The 17,583-nt window shown below is 35.9% G+C and overlaps 3 protein-coding genes across 4 annotated transcripts; 2 read left to right on the top strand and 1 right to left on the bottom strand.

Moving 5' to 3' along the window:
- The first annotated feature begins 6,591 nt into the window (after positions 1 to 6,591).
- Positions 6,592 to 7,016, top strand: LOC129950396 (uncharacterized). Its single transcript, XM_056062339.1, has 2 exons — positions 6,592 to 6,871; positions 6,937 to 7,016. Exons 1-2 carry the CDS (start codon positions 6,592 to 6,594, stop codon positions 7,014 to 7,016), a joined length of 360 nt encoding a protein of 119 aa, XP_055918314.1.
- On the top strand, positions 6,733 to 8,975 carry LOC129951548 (UBX domain-containing protein 6). 2 transcript variants are annotated; one of them, XM_056063758.1, is made up of 8 exons: positions 6,733 to 6,871; positions 6,937 to 7,088; positions 7,167 to 7,640; positions 7,700 to 7,794; positions 7,851 to 8,274; positions 8,346 to 8,491; positions 8,555 to 8,699; positions 8,758 to 8,975. In XM_056063758.1, exons 2-7 carry the CDS (start codon positions 7,032 to 7,034, stop codon positions 8,655 to 8,657), a joined length of 1,299 nt encoding a protein of 432 aa, XP_055919733.1. In that variant the 5' UTR covers positions 6,733 to 6,871; positions 6,937 to 7,031; the 3' UTR covers positions 8,658 to 8,699; positions 8,758 to 8,975. The 2 variants fall into 2 exon arrangements, with proteins under 2 accessions (XP_055919733.1, XP_055919732.1); XM_056063757.1 differs by having other exon boundaries at positions 8,555 to 8,975.
- A 7,163-nt stretch (positions 8,976 to 16,138) lies between these two features.
- LOC129950395 (uncharacterized) lies at positions 16,139 to 17,581 on the bottom strand. The gene has a single exon (XM_056062338.1). It carries the CDS (start codon positions 17,579 to 17,581, stop codon positions 16,139 to 16,141), a length of 1,443 nt encoding a protein of 480 aa, XP_055918313.1.
- Positions 17,582 to 17,583: the final 2 nt, after the last annotated feature.

Genomic DNA, 17,583 nt, shown 5'->3' with positions numbered 1-17,583 from the left:
AGGCCACCACACAATCGAGCCATATGTTAAGATTGGACGTATTACGGCTGTGTCCGTCCATAAAATCATCTTCGACTGATGTCCCCACTTTTTGCCGAAAGTTTTGCTGCAGGCGTAGAAGGCAACACAGGCCTTCTTAACCCGTACTTCAATATTTAGTTTCCAGTTTAGTTTAGGGTCGAGTATAACTCCCAAATATTTTGCACTGGAAGACAATGATAGGATTTGACCGTTGAGTCGAGGTAGCGTGAAGGGTGGTACTTTAGTTTTGGTGGTAAAGAGCAACAGTTCAGTTTTACTTTAGTTAACTCCTAGTCCACAACTCGTGGCCCAGTTGCTCTCCGTAGATTTGCCCTTAAGATAAGCATGCTGAGAGCTTTCGAGAGGTCGTCCAACTACTATTTCTCTAATATGGTAATCAAGAATGCGCCCAAATCTTAAGCACAAAAGATGTTAAGCTTATTGGTCTGAAATCCTTCGCGGATTCGTGACCTCGCCTACCCACTTTCGGGATAAAAACTACTTTAACCTGTCTCCATGACATGGGCACATGTTTGAGAAGGAGACATCCCTTGAAAATTTGTTTCAGCCATGGAGCTGCCACATCATGCAACTTTTGAAGCATAACTGAGAGTATGCCATCCATGCCTGGGGACTTATATGAAGAAAAAGTATTCATGGCCCACAAAATATTTTCTCTGGTTATAACGGAATTGACTTGCTCCACATGAGCTACGTTTAGCTCTGTGGTTTCAAGCGATTCGGCGTTATTATTTTCGCAACCCGGAAAGTGCATCTTCATCAGTAGCTCAAAAGATTCGGCTGTAGAGGCTGTCCAGGTTCCATCTGCCTTTTTTTGAAATGAAGGATTACAATGTTCCTTCGATAAAACTTTGCTGAGCCTTGCGGAGTCCTTTATGTCTTCGATTGATTGACAGTATTCTCTCCAATCTTCTTCTTCCTTCTTCCTTCTTATGAGAGTCTTTATACGGTTGGTAAAACTTATGTTTGTGGCAGATATTGAAAATTGACCTCGTCATTTTCCTAAGACTGGACAGTTCTTCATTCCACCAAGAAGGTAGGGTTTTACGGCTATATTTAACTGGGCAAGAGACTCTAAAAGCTTTACTTATAGAAGTTTCAAAGGTTTTTATCTTTAATTCAAGGTATCCTATCGATTCAGTGAGATTCGGTAAGTTGCTTAGTTTGGAATTAGCAATTTGACTGAATTTCTTCCAGTCAGTTCTTTTGGAATTTCTGTAAGGTGGAGGGTTTTTCGACTCGAAATTAATTTGAAAAAAAATCCACTTGTGATCCGAAAACGAATTCAAAGGGGAAACTCTCCAATTCTCCACTAATAAATTACGGTTGTTTACTAAAGTAACATCAAGCACATCCTCCCATCCACCATAATTTTCCGAGCTAGGAAAGACGAAAGTGGAAGTATTGCCTCTGTTACAAATGGTCATATTATTTTCAATAATAAAATCAAAAAGTGACTCACCTCGTTCGTTGATCACAGAACTTCCCCAAAGGGTATACCGAGCAGCTATAAGAATATAGGGGTATTACTGTGTTAAAATCATTGAGAATATTTTTTATTATAACAACTTTACGTTATATGCTACCAAGAGAACTGAGGCTGTGCGATATAGTTTATCAACTAAATTCTATGAGAAAATGCTTGAGATGAATACTGTATTTGTCCAAGATGGCTCAAACCAGTTGAGAAACTTCAAATGTCAAGTCCTTTGTTATTTTTCTTATACATTTATGATATCGAAAATCACACCACAAGAGGTATTGTGATAGGTCATGTTAATATTAAGGTCCTCCTTTATGAAGACGATATCGCTATGTCAAATAACCCGTTAACTCTGTGCTTAAAAATAATGGGCCATATTCATAGATATTTGCTAAACTCTTCCTAAGTTGTTATTAACCAAGTCCAGAGTTTAGGCTATTTAAAAATAAATGTAAACCTAGGTTTAGGGCTTAATCTGTGGTTTAACTATAAACATAGCAATTGCTGCGTTTAAGTTGTTATTATCACAGCCAAATGTCATATTTGATTTTTGTTGAAAAAGTAAATTATATCAAATGAAAATGTCGGTTGATACCGCAATTGAAGAAGATATAGATTTCTTAGTGGAGTTTGAGTTATTTGGCGTTCTGCAAAATATTTCACAAAGAAAAAGGAAAATATACAAAACACGGTTCAATTCATTTGAATTAAGTGACAAGAATTCTTACGAATGATATCGTTTGGATAAAGAAACAGTAACATTTTTTCAATATTATTATAATATTATACATCCATTTTGAGGAATGACAGGACAAAATAACAATTTTGAAAATTTTTGTTTGCTTCGAACTGTCATTTGAAGTATAATTGTAGTAAAATACAACCTTAAGCTTAGGTCTTACTAAACACATCTGGAAAATTGACTATGGGTAAGAGCTGTGTTTATTTAAACCAACAAGCCTTAAACTATTCTATTTGGCCAACAGAAACTCAGTATTTTGGATTGAATTTGTTGTGAAAGAAGAAGAAAATGTTTTGAATAAAATTTATTTGTATTTTAACAGTTTTGTTTGTTACTGATTCTATAATATATTTTCTAGGCATAGCAAATTCTAGGTGGAACAACTTACCAACATGCGCAGCCACAAAACTCATATGGCCTTCACTGGACCTTAAGCGGTCTAAAGACTTGTTATCTCAAAGCAGACTTCATATTAGCTCCCTGAGAGGTGTCCTTACGGGACACTGTCTTATAGGCAGACACGCAATTAGACTTAGTGTAGCCTCAAATGACTTCTGTAGGAGCTGTATGGACGAAGAAGAAGAAGACACAATCTCTCATCTCCTCTGCACTTGCCATGCTCTTTCACTCAGACGCAAACTACACTTTTGATAATCCCAGTGAACTAGCTAAAAAGGATATCAAATATGTTCTTCGCTTTATAAAAAGCTCAAAATGGTTCGACTAATAAGAATTAATTCTCTTGATTCATGTGGTATCACAATGGGCCTTTCTCTTGGCCTAAGTGTGTGGATTTTAATCCGCAGCCACGTTAGCCTAACCTAACCTAGTGAATTGTTTAGAACGGTTGAAGTGAACAAAAAGGGGATAGCAGCAACCAAGTGAGCTTGTAATTCTTGTTGGTTCATGTCGTGAGTCCATTCCACTCGAGCCCAGAACTTCAGTTGAAACTCTTCTTCGAGACGAGCTAGTGTTACGATCTTGTCTACGCTGATGTGCTGATCTATCACAGCACAGAAAAGGATTATCGACTTAAGGGTGTCGACGGCAAAAACAAATATTTAGGAGAATGTTGTTAGAATTCATTTTATTTCCACAAATAATTTGAGAAGAAGAAATAGTCATAACTTTTTAGTTTTTACTCACAAATTGTTTTCACCAATACAAAATTTGACAGCTGGAGTTAAACAAATTTAAACGCGAAATGAAAACGTGTAAATGTTCGGTGTGAACGATTTTCGGGTTTTCCAAAAATGTTTGCCAAAAACTCGGTTTGGGGTTTGGTGTGAAAATGATATAAGATAAGTTTTGATAGTAGTTACAGCCCTATCAAAAACTGATATGGTCTAGCTGTTTTAAATGACTTTCGGATCACATTGCGAACTGATAATATTGAAGAATTAAAATGCAGAAACCATTCTGTCTCCCTTTCGAACAACTTTTTAGTTTGTGTTTTGACACAAACTAGACGATCACCTCGAACCAATTGGGTAGTTTGTGTCACAAGGAATTATAGGCAACTGCGCGGACATTCAACTAAATCGTTGAATAATTTTATGTAAGACCAAGAGAGAGAAAAATGTTGTCAGTGTTTTCCTTTCACCAAAAATTCTGAGATAAGAGAACCACTTTACATATCGATTTCACTAGTCTCCTTTTTTATACATTGATTGCTAAAATGTATAAGTTGCTTAAACCCATACAAAATGTGTTAATCCTACTATGATACACGTAACTGCTCCACATTCAAATAAATATTTTATTTATCATGCATGTATTAGTGTATTTCAGTCCAATGATTTTAAAGCGTGACGAAGTAAGTAGGATACTTCCAGACGCACGCAATAATATATCCTTCTCATAAGTTTGTTTTGATCTTCTCTTTTTTTCATAAGCAAAAGAATAGGACAAATTTGAAACTATTTTGTTTCGTATATATGAGAAAGAAAAAGTGAATAAATGTTTAATGTGTATTGGTGTCTTTCGTTCATTACTTTCGGAATTGCGCGATGTTTAGGCAACTAACGATCGAACTATTTGGTCTTATATATTTTAAAACGTCACCATCGACAGACGTAACTTTAAGGTGGTTAAGGACTTCTTCTATCTAGGCTCCGCTATGAAAGTAGAAAACAACATCAGCACCTGAATCAAACTAAAAACGAAAGAATTACTCTTGCTAACCACTGTTTTTTTTTGGGCCAAGAAAACAATTGAGCTATATAAGACCCGTATCATCGTCGTCCTTCTATACGGTGCATAAGCATGAACTATAACAAAAGCGGATATAAACACCTTGGGTCGTTTTGAGAGAACATTTGTTCGCGTCATCTACGATCCAGTATACATAAAAGGTGAGAGTGGAGGAGAAGAATCAAACTAAAAACGAAAGAATTACTCTTGCTAACCACTGTTTTTTTTTGGGCCAAGAAAACAATTGAGCTATATAAGACCCGTATCATCGTCGTCCTTCTATACGGTGCATAAGCATGAACTATAACAAAAGCGGATATAAACACCTTGGGTCGTTTTGAGAGAACATTTGTTCGCGTCATCTACGATCCAGTATACATAAAAGGTGAGAGTGGAGGAGAAGATGAAACGACAATCTGTACGGGTTGTACAGCAACGTAGACTTAGCCAGAAGTATAAAAGTCCAACAACTGAGATGGGTTGGTCACGTAGAGCGTACGGAAACCTATACTCCGGCCTGGAAAGTCTTCGAATATATGCCCACATGAAGTGGGAGAAGTTGAAGGAGAAGTTTGTTGGGTGATGCCTTAGGCTAGGTGCGCACATGCAATTTTTTCGATACCAAATAGTTCGATCGTTAGTTGCCCGAACATGCATACATAAGCAACGAAACAAACCAATAGACAGGAAACATCTATTCACCTTGACTAAATTGTTCTCCCTCTTGCACTTACAGAAAATTATTCAACTAATTAGTTGAATGTCCACGCAGTTACCTATAATTTCTTTTCGAGGTGATCGTCTAGTTTGTGTCAAAACACAAACTTAAAAGTTGCTCGAATGGGCGACAGAATGATTTCTGCATGTGCGCGGACTCTCATACAAGTCTATAGTGCTTAATTTAGAAACCAAACAGTTTCGGAACTAAAAGTTGCATGTGCGCGCCTAGCCGTAGTTCCTACAGGACTGTAGATCCACTTTAAGTAAGTAAGGATGTATATTTTTGGTTTTTTTTTATAAACTAAAAGTCCAGATTATAAATGTTTTTTAAATTCGTATATACAAGAAGTTTTAAACATTGATTTATTAATATAAGCTTATTTCCCAAGGACTGTCATAATTGACCACTAAGATCTTTTGATTTAATACCTTTAGAGGTCTAAAGGTCTATGCCAATGTTCCTTTATTGGTTTATGAGTAATACCATTAAGATGATATACATGAACTTATCTAACTGAACTTATTCGCAAATATGCGAATTGTTCATGGTAAGTTTCAAGAAAAATCATGGTGGCCTTCGGTTTTATATCTCAATAGTCGCTTTTCATATAAAAATGAACCTTTTATTTGTGTCAATTATGAAAACTAGACCCCATTTAAAAAAAAAATTAAGATCTGAAACCTTTTACAGAGACTTAAAATAAAACTTAAGATGGTCATACACAACAGAAGGATAGAGCTAAGTAAATCCGAACTTGCAGCCAATTGGCTGTGTATGGCCAGCTTTAAAAGTTCAACGACATGGCTTTATACTGGCAGATAATTTTATTCTGTTTTACAATTCAGTCTATAAAAAACTATAAGAATACTCGCATCAAAAAAGAAATAAACTGAATTTGTTGGGGAGTCAAATCTGCTCCATAATACAAATTTCAAAAATCATTTTAAAGTGATCCTCAACTTATTTTTAAGATTGTTTTCGCGATGAGTATTCTTCTGTCAAAACTTAAAACTAGGAATTTATAAATACCATCTATCATCACTGCTCATATTTAAAAATCTCCGATTCCACTCTATTCCAAAACCGAAAACGAAACAACAATTTTGACAAGACGTCATCTGTCAACTTGAAGTCGGAAAATTTTGTGTGCAGAAAAAAAAAGTAAGTCGCAAGTTGAATCAGATTCAAACGAATAGGAATAAAAAACAAGTTTCACAAAGAAATAAAAAATTAAAAAAGAGAAAAAACATATTTTTTTAAAACATAACAAAACCTTTAAAAAAAGAACAAAATTTTAAATCAACTTACATTATTTTTATATTTTCAGTTCTTTGTTCACTTTTCTATTGTTTATGAACGAAGAAGAAAAACTTAAGTTTTCTTATTTTTCATTTAATTTTCTTGTAACAAATGAATGCTGCTGATTCATTTTACGAAACCTTTAACAAATCTCTAGAGGGATTCGCTTTACAAACCGAAAAACTAATTAATGTCTCAATTAAATTTGCATTGAATCTGCGTACGCAATTCAATCAAGCAACTGACACCTTCCAGAGTCCCATCGAGTTCACTGAACTGCAAATAACTCTGCTGAAGGTGTTGCTTTTGATTTTACTGACAAATCTAATTTTGATTGGATTTGCCTGGCGAAAATTCGGTGAAGTAATCACCGAGAAATTCGTTGAACCAAGTAAGTTCCCTTAAAAAAATATGGCATCAAATTGAAAATGATTTTTGTTGTTTTTTTTTGCACAGGCACTTTGAAAGAAATCGAGGAACTTAAACTGTCTGTTGCGAAATTGAAACTTCCCAAGGAACACTCGCCTAGAATCTAAACTAATCAAAACAAAATGTCTAATCGCATTCGGAAGTTCTTTTCCCGTAAAAAGGAAGAAGCTAAATTTAAGGTATGTTCCCAGAAGTCTGAAAATTCAATTTTACAAAATTACGTCATTAATGACGTCGTTGATTTTTTCCATTTGTAGCTCAAAGTAGGCAACATTGGAACTGGACATCAGCTCAATGCACCTGCTGCTCCATCTACATCCAAACCCCAACAACCCAAAGATGTTTATGTTCCTCCGAAACGCCAAGAACTTAGCGATGAAGCAAAAGCTGCAGCAGCTGCTGCTTTAGCCCGAGTCCAAAAAAAAGACAACAAGGAATTCAATACTTCGTTGGCGGCAATCAAAGCACAAGCTAAACGTGAATTGGAAGCCGAAAGAAAACTGAAGGAGGAAGCAGACGCACCATCTGGTTCAGAGCCACCAAAAGAAATCCTCGAAAATAAGAATCTAGCTTGTCATGGTGTGTTTTTCCGGTGTCCAATGATTGGCGAAGAAATTCTCCCCAAGAAAGAGTGGAAGGTGAAAATCAAGGAATTCCTCTACCAGCAGCTGGAATCAGAGAAAGCCCTCACCGCTTGTCTAATCATATACAACTGTAACACTAAGGAAAAGGTATGTCGCAAGAATTTAATGTCCAATTTGTGTTCTTTTCATGTCAATATTTTATTTAGGCTGAGGACTGCGTGGCAACGCTGTCCAAATACATTGAGAACCTCATAAACCACCCGGACGAAGAGAAATACTGCAAAATCCGAATGTCTAACAGGTAAGTCTCATAGTGCAAAAAAAAATCTTATAATGCTTCAAAATTTGTGTGCATAGAATCTTTTGTGAAAAAGTTCGTTATGTTGAGGGTGCCTTGGACTTTCTAATAGGCGCTGGATTTAGGGAACTTGAAATCGATAACGAACCTTTTCTACTTTGGTGCAAGGACAATCTTGATGCAGACATGGATCTTACAGTCCTACTCGATGCCCTTCAGAATGCCGAACCGATTCTCCTCGAATTAGATCGAAACATTCAAGTCCTCTTACCAATGCAAGCAAAACGCACTGAATTGCCATCCGATTTCTTCCGGATCAGCCCAGAAGAGATAAAACGTGAACAACAACTTCGAAGTGAAGCCATCGAGAGCGCACAGATTTTGAAGACAAAAGCAATGCGTGAACGTGAAGAACAACGGAATTTGAGGATGTATCGATTCGCTTTGATTCGCATCAAATTTCCAAATGGAATCTACATTCAGGTGTGTAGTAGGAATTCCATTTCATTTGTTTGGATATTTTTGAAAAATTTGTTGTTTTCATTTTTTCACAGGGCACATTTAATGTTTATGAGAAACTAACTGACATTTATCAATTTGTGCAATCGTGCCTGGCAGATGAGGCAATGGAATTTAGCTTAACACTTAGTGGTAGCCAATTCTCTGATGAGGATTTGGACAAGTCTCTTTATGACTTGAGGTTAGTCATAGAGATATTTTAAAATCTGTTTAAGGTTATGTTATTTTTTCGTTCTTTTTTAAGACTCATTCCAAGTGTGATGTTTCTGTTTATTGCACCGTCAACAAATGGATCTGATGAGAATTTCCTTAAAGAAGATCTTTTGATGCTTATTCAACCGATGTAATATCCTACACCAGGTGAAGAATAAACCCTCTCTCTATCTCTGGTAATAACGCTCTTAAAAATAGCTTATAAAGCAGCACTTATGGGTAATTAAATTGTAGCTAGAAGATGAGGAACTAAATTATTGATTATGGCTTTCGAAAAAAAAAATAAAGAAAAACTCGATAGACAACAGAAGAAAATGTTACAGATCATGCAATCATTATCACACTACCATATTGTTGTTGTAATTTGTTTGAATAATTTTTCATTCTTATTCTTATTTATATAAAAATCAAAGAAATTATGCAAAAAAAAAAGAAAACTATTTATTACTTCAGCAAGGGTTGGTTTTTTTTTTATTTTATTCAAAGAAGAAAAAGTGGTCCTTGATTTAAATAAGTCTTAGTGTTTCTTTAAAGATCAAATCAAAATCTGACATCTCAATTTTGCAAAAACTGAGATTTTAAATAATTGGAACAATTGGATTGAAAGATGTAAATAAAGTTTCACTCTGACTTTAAACAATATAAGTCATTTTAATTCAACCGGCCGCCGCTTTTGTTGGACATCGTATACAATATATAATTTCATGTTATATGAAATTTTAGTACATTAAAAAGGTTTGCTGGTGGCGCTGGTGATTCTCCCCCTTTATGAACTCTACTATATAGAATAAGTTCCTTGACGGCGGTTAAGATTCCGACTCGGTTATTGCCTCCATAATCACCGAAACAATTGAGCTTAATTTGTTCACCAATCTGACTTGCTTGTTGGATTTTTAATTTTCTATAAATTCAAATTTAAACTGTTTGACTAAACTATTTTTTGGTAGAGAACAAGTTGAGTCATTTAAAAACCTCTTTTTGTAATAGTAATCAAACAGATCTTCGTTATTGAATATTGACAGAAGAAATAACCGATTGACAAGTCTGTATTTTATAAATCACACTAACCACGTTTAGTAACCTGAAACCTATACAAAATATAAATCTAAAACATGAGTTAATAATTTTAATATATTTCAATAAGCTCACAAAATAAGGAGACCTTTAAACTACACCAACTATAGAGGCATCAGTCTACTTTACATCACTTAAAAAATCTTCTTTGCCGTAATATGTGAACGTCTAAAGCCCATCGTCAACAACCTTACCTGATAGGTCCTTATCAGTGTGATTTTATACCAGGAAAGTGCACAGTCGATCAAATAACCACATTACGGCAGATCCTTGAAAAAACCCAAGATCATCACCCACCATCTCTTCATCGATTGCAAGCGCGCATATGACAGTATCTACAAGGACGAAATGTATAGAGCGATGTCTAGTTTTGGCATTCTTGCCAAACTCGTCCGTTTGTACAGGATAACCATGGAGAATTTGCGCTGGTCCATAAAGGTTGGAAACAACTTAACAGAATATTTCGATGTCAAAAAGTTTTTAGACAAGGTGATGCGCTGTCATGCGATTTTTTTAACATCGTACTTGAAAGAATAATGCAGAGCTTCCACGTCAACACTAGAGCCACTATCTTTTAAAAGTCTGTCCCAATTACTAGGATATGCTGATGACATTAACACAATCAGAAGAACTCAGCGCGATATCAATGGAGCTTTTGTGAGTATTGAGGCAGAGGTGGCAAAAGCGATTTTAACGACCAATGATGGCAGAACAAAGTTCATGCTGTCATCAAAAAAGACTTACAACACCGAAGTCTCGGTCAAAACGTCACCATCGACAGACGTAAGCTAGTTATGGACACTGTCTACCTAGGCTCTGCTATGAACGCAGAAAACAACAACAGCGCTAAGATCAAACGAAAAGTCCAACAACGAGCTCTATGGACTGAACAGCAACGTAGACTTAACCAGAAGGGTAAAAGTCCAATGACTAAGATGGCTGGTAGAGCGCATGGAAACCAATTAACCAGCCCGGAAAGTCTTCGAATCCACGCCTAAACGACAGCACTGTATAGGAAGACCGCGGATCAGGTGGCTCGGCCAAGTAAAAAATAACCTTATCCAACTTGGAGCGCAAAACTGAAGACATTAAGCTAGGAACCAAGCTAGATGGAGAAGTTTGTTGGGTGAGGTCCTAGTTCACACAGAACTGTAGCGATACCTTAAGTAAGAAAGTAAGATCACAAATACATTGTCATTTATGTTTTCAATTAAATACTACACAACGATGTGTTTGTGATGAAACTTAAATGTGATTGCTAAGCTTGGAGTTTGAAATTTACTTTATTAAACAATATCGCCTAAAATAAATATAGCCACTTCACCATCGTTAAATTTTTGAAGTAATTTCTAAACACAATTTTGCACATTTCAGGTGGAATCTCGGCCATAACTTCTTTAAAGTTGGTTTTCAATGCGTCAAGACTTCGGGAATAATTCGTATAAACACGGTCTTTAGATAACCTTCACGGAAGTTAGTCTAACGGTTATAAACAGCATAATTGTAGACCAGAGAATTGACGTTAAAAAACTTAAAACAAGATTGGTTTTATTTGTTTTCCAATCTTGTTAGAACCATAATATCGTATAAACCATGATGTTTAATCAGTGGCTTATAAAATTTGTTCAATTTGCTTTTTACGCAAGTAAACCTATAAACTTGGATCATCAGCAATATTTGCACTGTTATCGATTGGGTGTGCATTAGGATCATCATCAACGCCTCCACTCTTAAATGTTTTACAAATTTATAAGTATCTCTGTCACAAAAGAAAATTATAGTGATTTCAGATTTCGATGAGTGTGGTGAAACTGAGGTGGATCTTTTTTAATCTTTCGTTCAATATAGATTTTCAGCTGGTCAAAAATCAGCGAACCTGAGCCAACGAGCCAAAGTGTGTATGAGGAATCAACAAGTCAAGTAGTAATAGCAGTCTAACTATCTCAGAATATCCCATACAAAAATTGAATTTAACAAATTCCTTACGTCTCTTTCCCTATTTTAATTTTTCTTAGGTAATTAGCCAACTTTTTTTTTATTGGGTTACCGTTTTTTGGCCTCGTTTTCCTGCTTACAATTTACATAATTTTAAGCAATAAATAATTTTCTAAACAAGTAACCAGGTCAAAATGGTTCTGCGCCAATTGGTTCGGTCGTGTATGTCCAGCTGAAGATCAATAGCAAATGTGATGGTCTTTTAAAATGCATTATTAATTCTTCCGTCAAACCTATAGCTTAATATGTGGTTTTATTTTTAATAGATTTTTGTTTATGGGAATTGTATACAACCGACAGATTTCTGTCAAAAAAAAAGACTGAAAAGTTTAATGACAGTAATGATTCCAATAACTAAAAAAGAATTATAATTATAATTATAATTATAACTGGCCTCTTTTTCTAAATTTAAAACTTAAATATACTCTCTTCCCAACAAGTCACATACATATTTCGTAACGAAATTCTGTAGTTCCACTTTTATTATTATTATTATTATTAATTTTATTAAATGGTAAATAAATTACAAATTTAATAATTACTTAAACTAGAAATTAGCTGCCAGGGCTATCTACTAGGGAAGTTAAGTTTTTAATTGTAAAAGATAAGAGATATATAGATACATAGGTAGTTATTATTGTTATTATTATTATTTTTTTTATTTTTTGTTTTAAATAGAGTTTTCAATTTTTAAAGTCGTCATTATATTGTATACCAAATTTATGTTGTCAGAATTGATATTTTTCAAAAGATGGTGTAAGTTTTCCTTTGATAGTTTTGCGCAGGTTGAAGAGACTTTTGGACAGGAAAGAAGGTGGGTCATTGTAAGAGTAGAGTTATCCTCGCAGAGATGGCAGAGTGGAGGTGCTTCTTTATTGAACAGGTGTTTGTGTGTAATGTATGAATGGCCCAGTCTGAGCCGGATGTATAGCTTAAGTTTTTTTAAAGATATGTTGCTGGGATAGATTGCTCTGTCCCCGTTTGGATTTAGATTTTTGTATGAGTGGTTGTAGTTTGTCCAAGATTCTTTTCTTTTGAACTTCCAGTTTTCTAGAAGTAAATTGGTAGTATCTTTTTTATTGTGTTGAAAAAAGGCTTTTAATGGTTCTTTTTTCGCTGATTTGGCTTCTGCGTCAGCTGCTTCGTTGCCATTGATCCCAACGTGGCCGGGAATCCAGATGATTTTTAAAGTTTCGGGATTTAGGATGAGATGGTGTCTTATGGTCTCTACTATTTCAATCGAGTTCGAAATGTTTTCTATAGCCTTTATAGTTGAAAGGCTATCCGAAAATATGATCGTTTTTCTTTTCTGGGAGTGTGTTATGGCTTGGTATATAGCAAACGCTTCGGCAGTAAAAGTGGATGTGTGAGAGGATAGTAGCCCTTTGGAGACAACGGAACCGTTGGCGCCAACAACAGCAAACGAGGTGTACGTGTCCCCTTTGGATGCGTCTGTAAATAGTAGTTTCCATCCAAGAGATTTGTAGTTTTCTGCGATGTCTTGAAAAAGTGTTTTGTATATATCATCAGAGGTTGAATTTTTTGGATAGTTGGAAAGTTCGGTGTTTATGGTGTTACTTGGTAGGTTCCAAGGTGGTTGGCTATTCTTTGCGTAGTTTTGAATAGAGATCGGAACATCAAAGTTCTTTGCCAACGTGAGTGCCCTACATAAAGTTGATTGGATTCTTTGATGTCTCTTTCGATTCAAAATTTTTTTGACTTCTGGATGGATGGATGTTCTGTATGAAGAGTTTATTTTAGTAATTATTTTGGCCGTGAGAAAGTCAATTCTGTCCGTTAAATGAGGAAGCCCAGCTTCAGTTAATATGTTAATGATGGGTGTTGAGCGTATGGCTCTCATGCAGCATCTGGTGGCGGAGTGGTAAGGTGTTGTGATAAGACCCAGAGATGATTTGGAGCATTTTCCGTAGATTGGTAAACAATAATCAATTTTTGATAACACTATGGATTTGGTTAAATTTATAAGAGTATTAATGTTCGCGAAGCTATTTTTTGAAGACAAATATTTAATTATATTAACCCTGGCAGTTAAGCTTTTCCTTATATAAATACAATGGTTCTTAAAATTAAATTTAGAATCAAATATAATGCCAAGAAATTTCAAAGAATCAACGTTTTTTATACAGCTGTTGTTTAAATTGACTTCAACAAATTTTGTACAGTTGTGTTTTTTACATATGTGAAACAATTCGGATTTTGAACATGAAATTATTGAGCCCGAGTAATTACACCATTTATAATAGAAGTAAACATATTTCCCAATTCGTGGAGGTCTTTAATTTTAGAAAAAATGATTAAATCATCGGCATAGAGTGAGTGTTCGACTTTATGAAAGCTGTCTATTATATTGCTTACTTCATTAAAAGCTATGATGAATAGAACCACTGATAGTGGAGATCCTTGGGGAATGCCGTTCTTAAGTTGGTGTAGATTTGAATAGATGTTGCAATATTTTATTCGGAAATTCCTGTTAGAAAGAAATGATTGTATATATTTGTATGTTTTTGGTCCTATTTTCCATTTTAACAGTTGATTAAGAACAACATGTGCTCCGATCCTATCAAAGGCTTTTTGGAAATCTAGACTGAGAATGGTGGCGTGGTTTCGTTCAGACAATGATGTGGAGACAAAATGGTCAATATGGAGAAGGGCGTCTAGAGTAGACTTCCCTTTTTTAAATGCGACTTGTCGGTTGTCAACCAGTTTGTCTTTTTCAAGGAACCAAAATAAACGTTTGGCTATTATTTTTTCTAAAATTTTTCCTGTACACGGAAGGAGGGATATAGGGCGATACCCTGAAATTAATGTGCGGTCCCCGGTGGGTTTAGGCAGTGGTATGATATTGGCAGTTTTCCAGGCATGTGGGATTATTCCTGTGTCGAAGATGTTGTTGTATAGTGCCAGTAGACGATTTTTCAAAGTCAGAGGTGAGTTTTTTAACATGACATATGAAATGCGGTCAAAACCCGGGGTTTTGCCTTTTGCTGTGTGTACGCAGGAAATAAGTTCAGACATGTTTATTTGCGATTCAATAGAGATAGCTGAAGTGCAGGGGTGGAAAGATATATTTGCGTTGTTCAGGCTTTTTTCTTTTTCGCTGATGAAAGTATGGTCGAAATTAGCATCGTCTGAAGATTGTTCCCATGTTTGGGCAAAGTTTTCAACGATTTTTAAAGGGCAAGTCAACGTTGTTGTGTCTGTTTTTATTGTTTCTATTGTGTATGGATTATATGTGCCTGTTAACGTTTTTAAATCGGCCCAAAGTTTTTGAGGTGTTGAATTTGGATTTATGTTAGCAGTAAATTTTTCAAAACAGTTCTTTTTTTCGGTTTTTACTGTTTTGCGAAATTTGGCATTAAGTTTACGATAGAGAACGAGATTGCAATCAGTAGGGGATTTTTTAAAGTTGTACCATGCTTTTTGTTTTTGCATACGCAGAGAACTTATTTCCTTATTCCACCAAAAGACGGTTTTCTTGTGGGTCTTGTCGCTAGTTTGAGGAATGGATAAGTGTGCTGCAGTGCGTATTGATTTATGAATCAAAGCGGATTCTCTGTTGATGTTCAAGGAATCTTTTCTCAGGAGCAACTCCCTAGATACAGTGGCTCGGAATAAATCCCAGTTGGCTTTGTCTAGAAGGAATTTTTTGGTTTTTTTAACCTGTTGGTTATATTGTCCGGTAGTGAGGCTAATGAAAATGGGAAAATGATCGCTCCCAGAGAGGTCATCCGATATGTCCCAGGTAGTTTTATTTAGAAGAGAAGGTGTGATGAGTGATAGATCCACGTGTGAAAGCGTACTATGGGTGGAAAAATGGGTTGGTCGACCGTCATTAAGTAAAGCTAACCCAGAGTTAGCGATAAAATGTTCGACTGTTTTGCCGCGTTTATTTAGTTTTTCAGAGCCCCAGGATGGACTCCATGAATTAAAGTCCCCTGTTATTAAGACAGGGTTGCTAATTCCGTTGATAATATCTTCAAGGTCTTGTGTTGAAAATTGTTGATCAGGGTGGATATAGAGAGAAATAATCGTAAATTGAATATTTAACTTGATTTCAACTCCTATTGCTAATATATTTGAGTTAATCGGAATAACTGAATGGGGGATTGAGTTATGGACGAGGATGCCAACACCTTGTTTGGAAGTCGTTATAGAGTCGATATTTTGGAAGTATGTGGTATATTGTTTGGGAGAAAATGGATGGCGATCGGAAATTACATGGGTTTCTTGCAAGCAAATGACCTTTGGTTGTATGTCTTTTATTAGTAGTTGCAATTCGTGTAAGTTATTCAGGTACCCATTAAGGTTCCATTGTAGGATGGTGAATTGTTGGTGAAGTGAAGGTAAAGTATTGTTTTTGCCGGTGTAAAGAGAATTTTGTTGTGGAGAATTGAATGCGGTGTTATTATTGTGGTGTTCATTATGACTCCGCGGCATTGATACAGAATCGGGAGGGCTTTGTAAAAAGCCCTGTCGATTCGGTATCCCCACCGCGGAGTCATTGTTTTGGTTAAGAAGTTTAGTTTTAGGTTGAATCATCATCTTGTTCCATATGATTACCAGGTTGGTAGTATAGGTTTTGTGAGAGAAGTGTGTTTGTTAGATTTGTTAGAGGAGATGGGAAGCTAGAAGGTGTAAGAGACTGAGTAGTCTCGACAGAGTGTGTGTGAGAGAGAGAGTTAGTATGAGTGTATTTGTTGTTTTTATTAAAAGTTGGTGTGGGTGTGGAGTCAGTTATCGTATTTGGAGGAGAAATCGTAGAAGTAGATTTTTGTATGGTGCGGGCAGGTATTATTGGCGCGGGTGGGGAAGTATGAGGAAGCTGTTCATTGTTTTTTTGTTTAATAGTTTTTTCGCAATTATTTGTTTGTGTGGGTGAATCAATTATTGTGGTAGATTGGTTGTAAAGATTTTGCTTAGATGTGTTGTTTGTTGAAGTAGAAATAGTAGCTTGATCGGAATAAGAATTGCTGGGAAGCAACTGGGGTGGAGGGGTAGAACCCGTGGTGGTGTTTTGTTTACTTGACGTTGATGAGTTTTGTAAAACTGAGGAGTAGGTTGTTGAAAAGAATTGAATCGGATTTTTTTCTTTGTATATTTTTTTTGCATCGGCCATTGAACATTTGTTGATTGTTTTAATTTTGAGAATTTCTTTGGCCTTGATGTATTCTTTGCACAATTTGGAAGATGATGGGTGTTCTTCGGCACAGTTAGCGCATGAAATGCGTGTGCAATTTTCTGGTTGATGGGGGGCAAGGTTACAGTTTTGGCAAATTTCTGAAGAAGAACATCTTTTGGTGGTGTGGCCGAGGAGTTGACATTTGCGACAGCGCATGGGGTTAGGGAAATATTCCTCTATTTTTGCTTTGTGCCAGCCAATATCAACGGTGGAGGGAGGGCGGAAGCGATCAAAAGTAAATAGAATTAGACCGGTAGCCTCTTGTTTATTGTCAGGTGTTGTTTTTTTAAATTTGTATACCTCGGTTACGCCTTGACATTTCATTTCACTAATTATCTCTTCTTCTGGCACATTGATTAGGCATTTGGCGTATGCTGTACCTTTGCAAGAATTAAGGTTGGATTGTAGTTTAACGGAGATTGGACAAAGGTTAGCCAGGTGTTTTTTGGACAGGAAAAGATTAGCTATTTTGGCGGATTTTGCAAGGAGAAGAAGGCTACCGTCACGTAGTTCCGTTATACTTTCGTACGCGGTACTAATACCATCAATGGCTTTTTTAAGTAGAAAAACACTTATAGAAGATAGAGGTTTTTTTTCATCACTAGAAGAAATGACTATGAATTTTGGGTCGGGAAGGGTTGAATTTATTTGCACTGTTTTGTCGAGTTCTATGTAGGTAGGGTTATTGTTTTTCTTTCTTTTTCTAACATTGGATTCGGGCAAAGACTGAGGTGCTTTTTCAAGCACCGCAAATTTATTGCCCGAAAGTACAGTTGGCCCAGGGGCCATAG

This window comes from Eupeodes corollae, chromosome 3, assembly GCF_945859685.1.
Source record: "Eupeodes corollae chromosome 3, idEupCoro1.1, whole genome shotgun sequence".
Classification (NCBI taxonomy): domain Eukaryota; kingdom Metazoa; phylum Arthropoda; class Insecta; order Diptera; family Syrphidae; genus Eupeodes; species Eupeodes corollae.
The sequence above is the reverse complement of the archived record's forward strand: the minus strand, read 5'-3'. Positions and strand labels throughout refer to the sequence as shown.